Raw genomic sequence first — 15534 nt, 5'->3', positions numbered from 1 at the left:
TTGTTTTTTTGGTGCTTCAAAAATATTCTCGTTGCTTTATAATATTAATATTGAACCACTGTACTCACATGAACTGATTTAAATATGTTTTTAGTACCTTTATGGATCTTGAGAGAGGAAGTGTCATTGCTCCCTATGGAGGCCTCACGGAGGTATCGGATTTCAACTAAAATATCTTAATTTGTGTTCCGAAGATTAATGAAGGTCTTACGGGTGTGGAACCCTTTAAAGAAAATATATTGATGTTAACAAGTTTTCCAAAGTGTATGTACGATTATTTTTGATAAATTGTTTTGCATTTCTGATATTTTTGCATGTTATATATGTTTCATGTGGCTGAGTATATTTTTGCATTTTATGTTGTGTTTAAGGTTTATTTGTGTATTTTATTGTTCCTATTTTGAATGCATCTAGCATTTATTTTGTCTGTTACATGTAGTTTATCTTTTATTTTTCTGAGTTTGTAAGCAATGAGCTATTGAGTTAGCTACAGATTTAACTTTGTTGTTTCCCATTATGGATTCTTGTGTATTGTAATTTTGAAGTTAATTTGAAATGAACACAGTCTTATTTCCTTTATGAAATAAAATTGTCATCCTGTTCCCTTTCGTGGGAACTATCGACGCTACGTCGGATGACGTGATGGGAACCCTCTGTATTTTGTGTTCGTGAAGCACCTCTGTATCCAACCAATGAAAAGACGCGACGTCAGAGGCGGGTGACGTCACGGATCAGGAAGCTATAAAGCACACCTGAACACAAAGCACGCCAGCTTCTGTTGTCTTCAGCAAGCGTTCTCTGTATCTTGTCTGTCTTATTTATTGTTGTCTGTCTGATATATATATACATATTCACACAGTGATCTCTTCGTCCGAGGACAAGAGTTTCAAAGCACAAAAATAAGACAAAAAGCATTATGGCGGAAAAGCAGCAACAGTTTAAAAAGTGTACTCCTCCTTGTCCACGCTACATAGTGACAGGAGATTCACACGACATGTGTGTGAAATGCCTGGGGGTTGAGCATGCACAGGCAGCTCTCGAGGGAGCCGTCTGTGTACACTGCGATCAGCTCACCCTCAGAGTGCTGCGATCTCGCCGGGCGCTCTTTGAGGAGGGCGCCGAGGCGAGTGTTCCCCGCGGGTCTGGTCCCGCTGTTGCCGAGGCACAGCGAAGGCTGCACTCGTGGGGTTCACAGATGGATCTAGCAGAGGGGGAAGAGACGGGCACTGCCCTATCGCTTCCCTTACCTGCTAGACCCAGTGTCTCTTCTTTGGTGGCGGAAGCACGCGTAGCGGTTTCTTCCCCCCGAAGAGAGGCACCGATGCTTAACATATCTTCCTCCGAGGAGGTTGATGTGGAGAGCGTCGATGAGGAACCGCCATCCTCATCCCCTGCTTATGAGGAGCTATTAGAGGTAGTGACCAGGGCAGTAGAAAAGTTAAAAATCGACTGGCCCGCGGAAAAAGCTGAAAAAAACCAAAAAGTAAGCTTGATGAAAGGTTTCTTCCCGCGCGGTCACTACCTCAGCGCCGGGGTCTGCCGTTTTTTCCCGACCTCCACACCGAGGTGTCGAGGTCGTGGAAGAGGCCAGTACAATACAGACTGTACAGCCCGCAGACGTCACTATATAGCAATATAGTTGGGCTGAAACGTCACGGCTATGGGGCGATGCCTCGGGTCGAGGAGACGCTCGCGAGCCATCTCTCACCTGAGCCCACATCGTCCCTTAAGACCCCGACGCTGCCCACCAAGCCCCTAAAGACAACTTCCAGCTTGGTGGGCAAGGCTTATTCGGCGGCAGGTCAGGCGGCGGCATGCCTTCATACCATGTCTATCTTACAGGCATACCAAGCCGACCTGCTGGGGGAAATTGATGACACTGGGGAAGCGTCCTTTGAGGCTATTCACGAGCTCAGAAAGGCAACAGATTTAGCTCTCCGGGCCACCAAGGAGACGGCCAAATCCATCGGCCGCTCTATGGCAGCCCTGGTGGCCACGGAGAGGCATCTCTGGCTCAACCTCTCAGACATCAAGGAGAGAGATAAAAATGTTCTCATGGACGCGCCGCTGTCTCCTGATGGCCTGTTAGGCGACGCAGTGTCAACTGTCGTCGACAGGTTTCAGGAGACACGAAAGCAGACAGCGGCATTTTCTAAAATTATTCCCCGCCGCTCTCATCCCCCCGAGGCTGCTGGGCGGGAGCAGCCTCGGCCGACAGCCAGCTCCTCAGCACACAGGGTGCAACAAAAAGCCAGTGTCGCCTCCCGCGCTCCCCCACAAAGATTTGGGGGGCCGGGGCGGGTGGCACAGGCGAAGCCTTCCGGAGGTAGGACGGATCTGAGGACCGTCATTATCTCCCGGAAGGCTTCAAAGAAGAGGTCCTGACCTTTATAGTGCAGGATCTCTCGAGGGCAGCCCCCTCCGGGGGGATTCGGATATCGGGTCCCTCCCGGTGCCCTCAGGGGACCGTCCTGTCAACCCTGCCACCCAGCGTGCGTCGGGGCACAGCGGTCTCCGCCGATCCTCCGAGGAGGGTTGGCCAGCACGTGATTCGCCTGTCTGCCGGTGCGCCGCGTCAGATGGACGAGCCAAGTGCTCAAAAAACACCAGAGACCAGTCTCGAGAGACTGGTTCCCTTAGTAGAATATTTGGAAGAGTGGAAAAATCTCCCGAATGTTTCGAAGTGGGTGCTGCTCATGGTAGAACAGGGCTACAGAATTCAGTTCGGTTCACGACCGCCCAAGTTCAATGGGGTGCTTCCTACGGTGGTAACCCCAGAGCAGTCTCTGGTGATGGAGCAAGAAGTAACGACGCTTTTGCAAAAAGGGGCTATAGAAAGGGTTTCCCCTCCCAGCAAAATGTCGGGCTTTTACAGCCGCTACTTCATTGTTCCGAAGAAGGATGGAGGGTTGCGTCCGATCATAGATTTACGTGTGTTAAATCGATCAGTAAGGAAGTTGAAGTTCAAAATGCTTACACTCAGACAGATCATCCCTCAGATCAGGTCCGAGGACTGGTTTGTAGCGATAGATCTGAAAGACGCATACTTTCATGTATCCATCCATCCTTCTCACAGGAAGTTCCTCAGGTTTGCTTTCAGGGGCGAAGCTTACCAATACAGGGTTCTTCCGTTCGGCCTATCCCTCTCACCCCGCACGTTCACGAAGTGCGTGGATGCAGCGCTGGCTCCGCTGAGACTCCAGGGCATCCGCGTGCTGAACTATATCGACGATTGGTTGATACTAGCTCAAACAGAACAATTGGCAGTTCAACATCGAGATGTTGTTCTGTCGCACATGAAAAGGCTTGGGCTGAGGCTCAACGCCAAAAAGAGTGTGCTGGTCCCAAGTCAGGTTGCAAACTACTTAGGTGTAATCTGGGATTCCACCACGATGCAGGCGCAGTTGTCCCCTGCTCGTGTGAGTTCCATTCTCGGGGCCGTGAAAGGGGTGAAATTAGGCCAGTCACTCACTGTAAAACAGTGTCAGAGACTGTTGGGTCTGATGGCAGCTGCGTCCAACGGCATTACTTTTGGCCTCCTGCACATGAGACCCTTACAGTGGTGGCTCAGGACCAAGGGGTTTTCCCCGAGGGGAAATCCTTTTCGCATGATCAAAGTCACGCGGCGATGCCTTCGTGCTCTGGTCATGTGGAAGAAGCCTTGGTTCCTAACCCAGGGACCCGTGCTGGGGACTTCTGGTCGTCGTGTAATGCTTACGACAGATGCTTCCCTCACGGGCTGGGGGGCGATCATGAGTGGTCGCTCGGCTCAGGGTCTTTGGGAGGACCATCAGCTCTCCTGGCACATAAATCGGCTGGAGATGATGGCGGTGTTTCTTGCACTGAAACACTTCCTCCCCGACCTGAGAGACCATCATGTGCTGGTCCGAACGGACAACACTACGGTGGTCTCGTATATCAACCATCAGGGGGGTTTGCGGTCTCGCCCATTATCAAAGTTGGCCAGTCGCATCCTCCTCTGGTCCCAGGGAAAGCTCCTCTCGCTGAGAGCAGCCTACATCCCCGGGCGGTTGAATGCGGGAGCGGACGCCCTGTCGAGGCAGGGCGCGAGACCGGGGGAATGGAAACTCCACACCGAGGTGGTGGAGTTGATATGGAAAACTTTCGGTCGAGCTCAAGTCGATCTTTTTGCCACAGAGGAGTCAGCTCAGTGCCCTCTGTGGTACTCACTTCAGCACCCAGCACCTCTAGGGCTGGATGCCATGCTACAGACGTGGCCGAGGCTACGTCTGTATGCATTTCCCCCAGTCTCAATGCTCCCGGGAGTTCTGGAAAAGGTTCGCCAGGAGAAGGTCGACCTAATATTGGTGGCCCCTTACTGGCCGACCAGAATATGGTTTTCGGACATAATGTCTCTTCTGCACGGCTCTCCCTTAGAGCTTCCCCTCAGGCAGGATCTCCTGTCTCAAGTGGGCGGCACGATTCTCCATCCCCGCCCAGAAATGTGGAAACTGTGGGCCTGGCCCCTGAGGGGGCAAGGCTCATAGGATCTGGTCTCCCAACTGAGGTTGTGGAGACCATCCTTCATTCCAGAGCTCCCTCCACGAGGAAGTTGTACTTATACAAATGGAAATTGTTCTCTGTGTGGTGTGAACAACATAATTTGGACCCGGTCCATTCTTCAGTCTCAGACGTGCTTCGGTTCCTTCAGGAAAAGTTCTCGGAAGGTTTAACCCCTTCCACGCTGAAAGTATATGTGGCCGCTATTTCGGCTCATCATATTCCTGTAGGGGGCTCCTCGCTGGGTCGAGACCCTCTAGTAGTACGCTTCCTCCGTGGTGCACTCAGGTTGAGGCCTGTGGTGCGCACAAAGACCCCGACCTGGGACCTCACTATTGTGCTCCAAGGGCTGGCTGAGGCTCCCTTCGAGCCAATAGAGGAGGTGTCAGACAAGTTCTTGACACTTAAAACTATCTTTCTCTTGGCCGTCTCTTCTTTGAAGAGAATTGGTGATTTACAAGCGCTGTCAATAGCTCCATCTTGTCTTGAGTTTGCGCCTGGTATGGTGAAAGCCTTTTTGCATACCAGGCCGGGCTATGTTCCAAAGGTTCCGACGAGGGTCCCAGGCCCCATTGTACTTGAGGCTTTCTGCCCGCCTCCTTTTGCAAACTTGGATCAGGAAAGGAAGAATCTGCTTTGCCCTGTAAGAGCATTAGATGCGTATGTCCACAGAGCTGCCCTGTGGAGAAAAACAGAACAATTGTTTGTGTGTTATGGGTCCCCTAAGAAGGGGGGCCCAGCATCTAAACAGCGGATGAGCAAGTGGGTGGTCGAGGCCATCTCACTTGCGTATGAGACGGTGGGGCGCCCGTGTCCTTTGATGGTGCGGGCTCACTCCACGAGAGGTATGGCCGCGTCCAGAGCTCTTCTATCTGGTGTCTCTATGGACGACATTTGTGGTGCGGCTGGATGGTCATCCCAGCACACCTTTATCAGATTTTACAATCTTCACCTTAATATCACTCCGGGGGCCAGGGTGCTACAAGATAGCAGCCAGGCACTTGGAGAGACGGCGTAGTTGGGATTGCGTTCCCATCACGTCATCTGACGTAGCGTCGATAGTTCCCACGAAAGGGAACGTCTCGGGTTACGAGTGTAACCCTTGTTCCCTGAGTAAGGGAACGAGACGCTACGTCACGTGGCCGTATCTCCTGCATACCTGGTGCGCTTGCTTCAGACAACCTACAGAAGCTGGCGTGCTTTGTGTTCAGGTGTGCTTTATAGCTTCCTGATCCGTGACGTCACCCGCCTCTGACGTCGCGTCTTTTCATTAGTTGGATACAGAGGTGCTTCACGAACACAAAATACAGAGGGTTCCCATCACGTCATCCGACGTAGCGTCTCGTTCCCTTACTCAGGGAACAAGGGTTACACTCGTAACCCGAGACGTTTTCCTTTGAGAGTGACTGAACTGGAAAAGAAGCCTAATAAAAGAAAGCTGCTCAGCATTGACTCTACCAGCGACTTTGGTGTCCAGCGATCTGCCATTGTTTAAAGTCCTGTAGTGTAAACTTGGCTTGACATGTCATGATGGATTTTGTCTGAGGAGAAAAAGCTAATGAAATGTTTTTACTTGGAAGAGCTTGAGAGTCAAGATAAGATCCATCTGATCTGCTGAGCTCCATCTAGATATCTCTGAACACAAGGGCTACGTTCCACTCCAGTTTTAGACACGCACTTGCGAACTTCCATAAGCACTTCCTATGGGAATCCCTGCCTGCATTTTAAAGTGCGTTCCACTTTGTGAAGTGGATGAGGGAAGTTTATATGGACAGACCCTCGCTCCCTCAATTTTGACAGAGGGAGCAAGTCTACTTCATATGTACACTTCAGGCAGCTCCATAACCCACAATGAAACACGATTGTGACGTCACCGCATATCACGTTTAATTTACCCCACCACAAACAACTCTTATGATATAATCATTATTTTTTTAATATTTAAAATAAAAAATACATACATGTAGAATGCTGCATTCAACAATTTTGTAAGGGGAAAAAAAATAATAATAAATAATCTCCATAGCGGATTCCAAGTGATCAAGGGCTTAGGACGTTCCAATTCATTGCAAAGGTTCCACCAGCAGTGGGCACTCATGCAACGTAAGCAATGATGTACATTCAAGTCAATGAGACCTAGAACATGCCTTCCTGTTTGAAAAAAAAAGTTGCTTTCTTGTGTGAAAAAAAGTTGCCTCGCACATCCTGTACTGTTTGCTCTCAGTAAGTGTGGTCTGTAGTAACAGCTGTAATTTTTTCAAACAAAGCTCCCAGTGTATTATTTATGTAAATGTTGTCTGCTTCTGATTAGTTGGATGGCAGAATGTTTGCCAGTGATTTGCTTTTGGGTTTGTTCTGAGTATCTCAGTGATTTTCCAATAAGTATGAATAACTATTTATTTTATTTTGATGTTTTTACAAATGAGGATGTCTCCAAAAGGATTTTTTTTTTTTTGAACAATTAGGACATTACATGCAGTTTTGCTTTCATTTAACGTTTAATGATTGCAGCTATTCAAATAATGCCATATAAGGAGAACAAGAAGGAACCGCACACAAACACCAGCTTCTTGCATGTCTCTTGCAAGATAACTTGAAGATAACCTTATTTATTTCCGAACTGAAACAGGATGCTGCTTGCTGAATAACACACATTGAAGAAAGTAATATATCAGTCAATTTACAGGGTGATGGAACATTTTCTCTTAACAGTGCTGTGAGACTGCAAATTGAATTTGTCATGTTATTGTTACATTTGATATTGCATTTCATTCCATGCATTTTTTACACAATATATGCATTTTAATGTGCGACAATAACAGCTTGCATAACTAAAAGTGAAATTATTCTTCAATTATTCTTCATGTCGCGCCTAACAACACCCTTCAGCTGTGATTTATTCACCATACAGCACAACCTCTCGCACTTTATTGCTTCTAAGTGTGAATGCTGAAGGATGATGGTGGCAGCATCATGCAGGTCAGTGTCGAAGGAAAGCTAAATGCTACAAAATACAGAGATAACCTTAATGAAATCCTTGTCAAGACTGCTTAGGACTTAAAACTATGTTGAATGTTCACAACAGGACAATAGGGTTTGAAGCAAAGCTCTCTGTAGTGTTTTATTTGATGTACAGTTGTCTGATTGGTTGGATGGTAGAATGGTTGTCTGGAGCTAAGAACTGGGGCACGTTCAAGCTCTGGTATGCTATGGTTTCCGGGTTGAACGACATGTTTCCTGGAAACGGTATGCAACGGTGTGCAACGGGTTTGAGATATGTTTTCTCTTGTTTGGTGGGTGTGTCAAAAATGTCGACCCAATCAGCGGCAGCATGTATATAAACCACGCGGTATTAAAGAGACAGCTCGCACAATGGTTCCTAGTAAAGTAGTTTACAAATGTGTCCGCTGCAGCTCGGTATATGGTAACAATTGAAGACATTAGAAGACATGTTTGCCGTAAGAGTTTTATAGTAAAATATAGCATATCACCATGATGATGTAGTTGTTTATATTTTTAACTTCATTCCAAGGCAAGTTTATTTATATACCAAATTTCATACACAGTGGTAATTAAGTTATTTACATAAAATGAGAATGATAATTAATACAAGGCATTAAAAAATTAACAACTAGAAATAAAATAATTTAAATTAGAATTGATTCCCAGGAGATAAAATAGATGTTTTCAGTCAGAATTTGGTAAGATGTGTGCTTTCATTTGTTTCAGCAATCCCTTTGGAACAGGCTAGTGCATCAAATGGACCTAGTCAACTTCCACTAGGCCTACACATTCCCGCTGCACCACTGCATTTGCCCCCAGCTCCTGCACCACAGAAGTTGGCTCCTGCACCACTTAATTTGTCGGTTGCTGGACCATCACCTGTCTGTGCTCCAAAGTGGGTACCAGTGTCAAACCCCCACCAAATGCATAAAGGTATATTGTTCATTCCTAGCACAATTTTTCCGTTTATATATTTTCTGTGACTTATCTATTTAAATGTGTGCTATAGATACTAAGCCATGGACGCACAATGCAACATTGCTTCTAATTTCTCTGACAAAGCAAATGGCTGAAGACTTTCAATCTCCTGTATTAAAGAAAGTAGAAGTGTGGAAAAAGGTAGCTGCACAAATGCTGGCAAAAGGATATGACTTTGGAGCAGAGGCATGTGACAATAAGTTCAGGCAGTTAAAACACAGGTTTGTTTTGATACTGGCATTTGCATAATTTTGGGAGTAGGGCCACATGAAGACATTTGCTATTTCTGGGTTTCTATTATTAGATACAAAACAATAGTGGACAGTAAGAAGAAGACTGGGAGTGGTGCCAGCAGCTGGGTTTTTTTCTCATCAATGGAGGACCTCTTGGCTGATGATTGTCTTGATCGTGTCATCTTTTGCTGGTGATAATCTTTTCTATTTTTTCTTCTTCACATCAACATGAATAAGCACATCAGATGGGTTGAGTGCATGTTATATTCATGCTTTTATAAAAATCTTATACATTATTGGATCTTATTTGTAAGTTTTAATTCAATCACCCAGTGATGTCATATAATGGCCTCACAATTGCATTCACATTGGATACAATGTAGCTCCAATGTTGTCATCTACTTTTACTGTGTAACTTGGTAGTGTTGCTAACAGCTTTATTTGACAGATGTCTATTATGTGACTCGGGTAATTAGAAGCTGGGTTAACTGGATGTTTAATGTAGCTTTGTTGGAACATGACTCTAATTTACAGTAGAACTGCAAAATGTATTTGTTGGAGGAAAGTGATGTTTGCTGCCTTAATCATTACAATTTTTAGGCCACCAAGTTTAATCTTTCTTTCCACTCAGGATCTTCATCAGATCCAGTTGGCCCAGGACCATCAACTTCAGGACCATCAACTTTACAACCTAAGCCATCAGCAGAACATGGCAAAAAGAGAAAGCACAAGTCTGAAGCACCTGAGTGGTTTGAGCAGTATGTCACTGAGCAGAGGAGGCAGATGTCAGAGCTCATGGCCCTGCAAAAGCAAGCAGTGGAAGTGGCAAGTGAACGCAACAACATCTTAAAAGAATTTGTTTCTGCTTTAACTAAGAAATTGAAACTTGTGTTTTCTCCTTTTGCCACATTCTGCTGATATTTAGGTTCTATTTTATTTGCATGCATTTCCTTCAGTATACTGTACACCATGCCATTAAACAATGTTGATCACCTCACCGTTGTGATTTTATTTATTTTTTTAATTCAATATTTTATTTCCATCCTTTTATGAAACAAAAACCTCTGAAAACTTAGGTGAATCCAAAAACATGAAACAGAAACTTTAATCACCCTCCACCAAAAATGAAGCAATATCATCCCTTTTTCTTTGACCTGAAGTATTTTCAGGGTGTCCTGCTTGACAGTCATTGTCATCGTTTCCATCCACCTCTTCACAATCCTCCATTTGGTGGCCTTCCTCCCTCAAGAGGAAATTGTGCAGAACACATGCAGCTGTGATAACTACTGGTACTTTTTCAAGGTCTTCCATGGACAAGTACTTCAGACGTCTCCATTTCCCCTTTAGAAGGCCAAATGCCCTTTCAATCACAACTCTGGTTGAGCTGTGGAGTGTGTTAAAAATGTTTTGCCTTCTTGATAAGTGCCGATTATCTCTGTATGGTGTAATGAGAGATGTGCTGAGTGGGTATGCAGAGTCTCCAAGCAGGTGGTAGTCACTTCTCATTGCATCCTGGAGATGGCCATATAATGGGCAGTTCCAAAATACCCTAGCATCATGCACAGACCCTGGCCAACCAGTGTACACATCCAGGAACATCATCTGTGATGTACACACTGCTTGGAGTTGAATACTTGCATGTCCCTTTTTGTTAATGTAACTGTTTCTGTGGAGTGTGGGTGCTGGGATGGGAATGTGTGTGCCATCGATTGCTCCAATGACTCCAGGGAAGCCAGTTTTGCCAGGCTTGCAAACTCCTCCTCTCTAGGCCATCGAATGTATTCATTTCTTAGTGTACAAAGGACCTTGCAAATGTCAGAAAAAATATAATGAAGGGTTCCTTTTGACATGTCAAACCGGTCTGCAACACCCCTGAAGCTCTCTTGGTTTGCCAACAACCAAATGGAGCACAGCAATTTTTTCGGGGTGTCCAAGGTTAAATTTATCAGGAAAGGACCAACTTTCTCACAGAGAGCCTGTAGAAAAGTATGTGCAATATTTATAGTAGAGGTTTCTACATTGCTATGATGCTGTAAATAAGCGGACACAAATCTTGCTATGTCTGTTGTATACACACTGATGCACATACTGCTATATGGGAATTTGTAAATAAATGTAATTAACAACAAAATAAATTCACAAGAGCAAGTATATTGTTTGCACATGTTTATTTAAATTAAAGGCAAAATAACTTAAATAATAAGAGCACAAGTATAGATCTGGAATTTCTTTAAGTCTGTCTAAATGTTTATTAGTAATTGCAATGTCTTCTTGTGGCGAGGGGGGCGTGGTTTCGTTGCACAGTCTTTCTGTTGAACCGTTTTGATATTCAATAATGACTCAGTCAGCAGTTGTTCGCCGTCCCTGACCTCTTCCTTCCCCCACTACGAACTTAAGTCTACTACACTGGTGCCGAAACCCGGGAAGGAAGACGGTGAGCACGTGGCCATGCAATCTTCGTCCTCCGCCACATTTGCGGACATCATCGCGTCCCTCGTGGTCCTGCACCGCGAACAACAACAGGCCCTGCTGGAGTTAAGAGGCGACCAGGAGCGGTGTTTCCAAGCCATTCTGCAGACCCAGCAGGAGGACCGCGAGGCGTTCCGGAGCTGGATTGACCAGGAGGTTCCCCGGGGGCCCACCGAACAGCCCACTGTGCCTGTCCACCTGCCCTTAAATAAGATGGGCCCACTGGATGATCCAGAAGTTTTCTTAGACCTCTTCGAGAGATCCGTGGAGGCGTGTAAATGGCCGCGGGACCAGTGGTCGATGAGGCTGGTCCTGCTCCTCTCAGGAGAAGCACAGGTGGCGGCACAGCAGCTCCCCATCCCGAACCTCCTGGTCTATGAAGACCTACGGCAGGCCATCGTCCAGCGGGTTGGTCGGACCCCAGAGCAGCACCGACAGCGCTTCCGCTCCCTCGACCAGGGTGAGTCCGGCCGGCCCTTCACGTTGGCCCAGCAGCTCCGGGACTCGTGCCGCAAATGGTTGCTGGCTGAGGGAAGCGACATGGACCTGGTCGTCGATTGCGTGGTGCTTGAGCAATTCATCATTCGGCTCCCGAAGAAGACGGCCGAGTGGGTCCAGTGCCACCGCCCCACGTCGCTGGACTCAGCCATCCAACTGGCGGAGGATCACCTGGTGGCATGCCAAGGGGGCGGAGAACCCCTTCCAGCTGCCTCTCTCTCTCCCTCTCTTTTGTCCCCCTCTCTCTCTAGACCTGTCCCTCTTCCTAGGTCTCGTCCGCCCTGCCCACCTCGTGTTCCGCCCCGAGGGCCATCTGGGGCATTGGATACAGGCCGCATGGTTGGGGTTCGGTGCGTGCACGGGGATGTGGTAAGATATCCTGTAATGTCCGTCATAATTCAATTTAGGGGACAAAAGCATAGTGTTGAGGTGGCAGTTAACCCGCACCTCCGGCATCCGATAATTTTGGGGATGGATTTGCCCACGTTTAAAGAATTATTGGGATGTTTATGCTCGGATGCCTCTTGGGGGAAAAGAACGCGGGGTGAGCAAGCGCGAGTACAGGTGGGAGAGACTGATCAGAGACTGGAGAGTTCTGCTGCAGGGGATCTGAGTGAAGCCGGGAGACTAATTCTTCTGGAACGCGATGATTTTCCCCTGGAGCAGTCTCAGGATGAGACATTAAAACATGCATTTGATAGGGTCTGTATGATTGATGGTCAGCCTCTCCAGCCTGGACGTCTGCTTGCTTACCCATATTTCGCGATTATAAAAGATAGGTTGTATCGAGTGACCCAAGACAAGAAGATACAACCCAGTTATTAGTGCCAAAGAGCCGCAGGGAAATGCTTTTCCACGCGGCTCATTCTAATCCGATGGTGGGGCATTTGGGACAGGCAGCGACACTAAATCGTCTCATGACACGGTTTTTCTGGCCGGGCATTCACGAGAATGTACGCAGGTGGTGCGCGTCTTGTCGTGAATACCAGTTGGTGAACCCACTGGCCACCCCAAAAGCGCCATTGCGCCCGCTTCCATTAATGCAGGTCCCCTTCGAGAGAATTGGTATGGACCTCATCGGGCCATTAGAACAATCAGCAAGGGGACATCGCTTTGCATTAGTCATTGTTGATTATGCAACACGATATCCTGAAGCAGTGGCTCTCCGCAACATTTCTGCTAAGAGTGTTGCGGATGCACTGTTTCGCTTAATCTCACGGGTGGGGATTCCAAAAGAAATCCTCACTGATCAAGGCACGGCGTTTATGTAACGCACGTTACGCGAACTGTACGAATTATTGGGCATTAAATCGGTTCGTACCAGCATCTTTCACCCACAAACGGACGGGCTGGTCAAACGTTTTAATCGCACGCTTAAATCCATGATTTGTAAGTTCGTTCAAGAGGATGCCAAAAATTGGGATAAGTGGTTAGAACCTCTGTTATTCGCAGTGCGAGAGGTCCCGCAAGCCTCCACGGGGTTTTCCCCCTTCGAGCTTCTCTTTGGGCGCCAGCCCCGTGGGGTGCTGGATGTCCTCAGGGAAACTTGGGAGGACGGACCATCTCAGGCCAAAAATGAAATTCAGTATGTGCTGGACTTGAGATCAAAACTCCACACTTTGGGGCAGCTATCAATGGAGAATTTGTTACAGGCCCAGCACAGACAGAGCCAACTGTATAACAGACGGTCTAACTTACGTAAATTCGCACCGGGAGAAAAAGTTCTTGTAATGCTCCCTACTTCCAGTTCGAAATTACTTGCAAAGTGGCAAGGACCCTTTGAGGTCACACGGCAAGTGGGCGAGCTCGATTACGAGGTGGTACGGTCCGACAGGAGGGGGGCATGTCAAATCTATCATCTCAACCTCCTGAAAAAATGGAATGAGGCAGAATCAGTGATGCTGGCGACGGTGATTAGCGGGGAGGATGATCTCGGACCAGAGGCGAATATGAAAACTCAATCTCTCGCTCTGGTCCCGGGGGGAGATCACCTCTCGCCCTCCTAGCTCACTGATTTATCCAAATTGCAAACAGAATTTGCAGACGTGTTCTCTCCCCTGCCGGGACGTACCAACCTCATTCAGCACCATGTCGAGACGGAGCCGGGCGTGGTTGTTCGCAGCCGGCCGTATAGGTTACCTGAACACAAAAACAAGGCAGTTCAGGACGAATTAGAGGCAATGCTGAAAATGGGAGTAATAGAAGAGTCCAGCAGTAACTGGGCGAGCCCGATAGTTTTGGTTCCCAAGACCGACGGCTCGGTTCGTTTCTGCGTGGACTATCGCAGGGTGAATGCAGTGTCGAAATTCGACGCGTATCCAATGCCGCGGGTGGACGAATTGCTTGACCGGCTAGGTGCGGCTCGATTTTATTCGACACTGGACTTAACAAAAGGGTACTGGCAGATCCCCTTGTCGCCTTTATCCAAAGAAAAGACAGCTTTCACGACGCCGTTCGGATTACACCAATTTGTTACGCTTCCGTTCGGGCTGTTCGGGGCACCGGCCACCTTTCAGCGACTCATGGATAAAATTCTCCGGCCCCATGCTGCATATGCGGCTGCCTATCTGGATGATATTATTATCTATAGTAATGAATGGCAGCGGCATATGCAGCATGTGAGAGCCGTCCTGAGATCGCTGAGAGCGGCTGGGCTCACGGCCAACCCGAAGAAGTGTGCAATTGGGCGCGTGAAAGTAAGGTATCTGGGCTTCCACTTGGGGCATGGGCAGGTGCGTCCCCAAATTGACAAGACGGCAGCGATTGCGACCTGTCCGCGCCCCAAGACCAAAAAGGAGGTTAGACAGTTCCTCGGGCTGGCGGGATATTATAGAAGGTTTGTACCTAATTATTCGGCCCTCACCAGCTCTCTGACCGATCTAACTAAAAAGGATGCTCCAGATACGGTCCAGTGGACGGAGCTGTGCCAGCAGGCTTTCATCCAGGTAAAAGCTGCTCTATGTGGCGGGCCATTGCTTCACTCTCCTGACTTTTCTCTCCCTTTTCTGTTGCAGACTGATGCGTCGGACAGGGGGCTGGGTGCTGTCCTGTCCCAGGAGATAGAGGGTGAGGAGTGGCCGGTACTGTACATTAGCCGTAAGCTCTCTAAGAGAGAAGCTAAGTACAGTACCATAGAAAAAGAGTGTTTGGCTATCAGGTGGGCCGTCCTCACCCTCCGCTATTATCTCCTGGGACGGGAATTCACTCTCTGTTCGGACCACGCTCCCCTGCAGTGGCTCCACCGCATGAAGGATACCAACGCGCGGATCACTCGTTGATATCTGGCTTTACAGCCTTTTAAGTTCAAGGTGGTCCACAGGCCGGGTGTTCGGATGGCTGTGGCCGATTTCCTCTCCGATTTCCTCTCCGCTCCCCGGCCTGAGTCATGGTGGGGGTATGTGGCGAGGGGGGCGTGGTTCAGCGAGGTCTGCAACCGGAGAGAATAGCGGGAGACGCTTGGTAAGTGAGTGGGTTGAATACAAATCACGAACACCTGTTTCTCATTCCAGTGATTGGCGCAGGATAAAACGCTGTGAGAAGCAGGAGTGTGTGAGAGAGAGGGGAACTGTTGACTGAGTCGAGTCGAGGTTCGTGGAGTGAAGCCCTCGTGGATGGTGTAAACGAAACTTGGAGAGAAGCCCTTGTGGATAGCGTATGCCGAACCTGGAGTGAAGCCCTTTGTGGATTGTTTATTTTCGTTGTTGTGCATTGCACAGTCTTTCTGTTGAACCGTTTTGATATTCAATAAAGACTCAGTCAGCAGTTGTTCGCCGTCCCTGACCTCTTCCTTCCCCCACTACGAACTTAAGTCTACTACACTTCTGGTCTATTT

General features: G+C 47.9%; 1 protein-coding gene across 6 annotated transcripts; it reads left to right on the top strand.

The window, feature by feature from the left end:
• Positions 1-6716: 6716 nt before the first annotated feature.
• LOC137032507 (uncharacterized) lies at positions 6717-15334 on the top strand. Of its 6 annotated transcripts, none has more exons than XM_067404267.1 (7): positions 6734-6744; positions 7433-7500; positions 8251-8457; positions 8534-8723; positions 8807-8926; positions 9367-12071; positions 14717-15334. In XM_067404267.1, exons 6-7 carry the CDS (start codon positions 11184-11186, stop codon positions 14978-14980), a joined length of 1152 nt encoding a protein of 383 aa, XP_067260368.1. In that variant the 5' UTR covers positions 6734-6744; positions 7433-7500; positions 8251-8457; positions 8534-8723; positions 8807-8926; positions 9367-11183; the 3' UTR covers positions 14981-15334. The 6 variants fall into 6 exon arrangements, with proteins under 6 accessions (XP_067260370.1, XP_067260368.1, XP_067260369.1 ...); XM_067404268.1 differs by lacking the exon at positions 6734-6744 and adding an exon at positions 6760-6903; XM_067404266.1 differs by lacking the exon at positions 6734-6744 and adding an exon at positions 6915-7208 and having other exon boundaries at positions 7411-7500.
• The last annotated feature ends 200 nt before the right edge of the window (positions 15335-15534 follow it).

The sequence above is a fragment of the Chanodichthys erythropterus genome, chromosome 12 (assembly GCF_024489055.1).
Source record: "Chanodichthys erythropterus isolate Z2021 chromosome 12, ASM2448905v1, whole genome shotgun sequence".
Taxonomy (NCBI): Eukaryota; Metazoa; Chordata; class Actinopteri; order Cypriniformes; family Xenocyprididae; genus Chanodichthys; species Chanodichthys erythropterus.
This window is presented reverse-complemented; position numbering and strand designations above follow the sequence as displayed.

Coding starts and splice junctions, on each gene's coding strand:
- LOC137032507 (XM_067404269.1), top strand. CDS start 11,184: ATGCAATCTTCGTCCTCCGCCACATTTGCGGACATCATCGCGTCCCTC. Junction 12,072..14,716: donor GGTGCGTGCACGGGGATGTG/GTAAGATATCCT, acceptor TTTCTGTTGCAG/ACTGATGCGTCGGACAGGGG.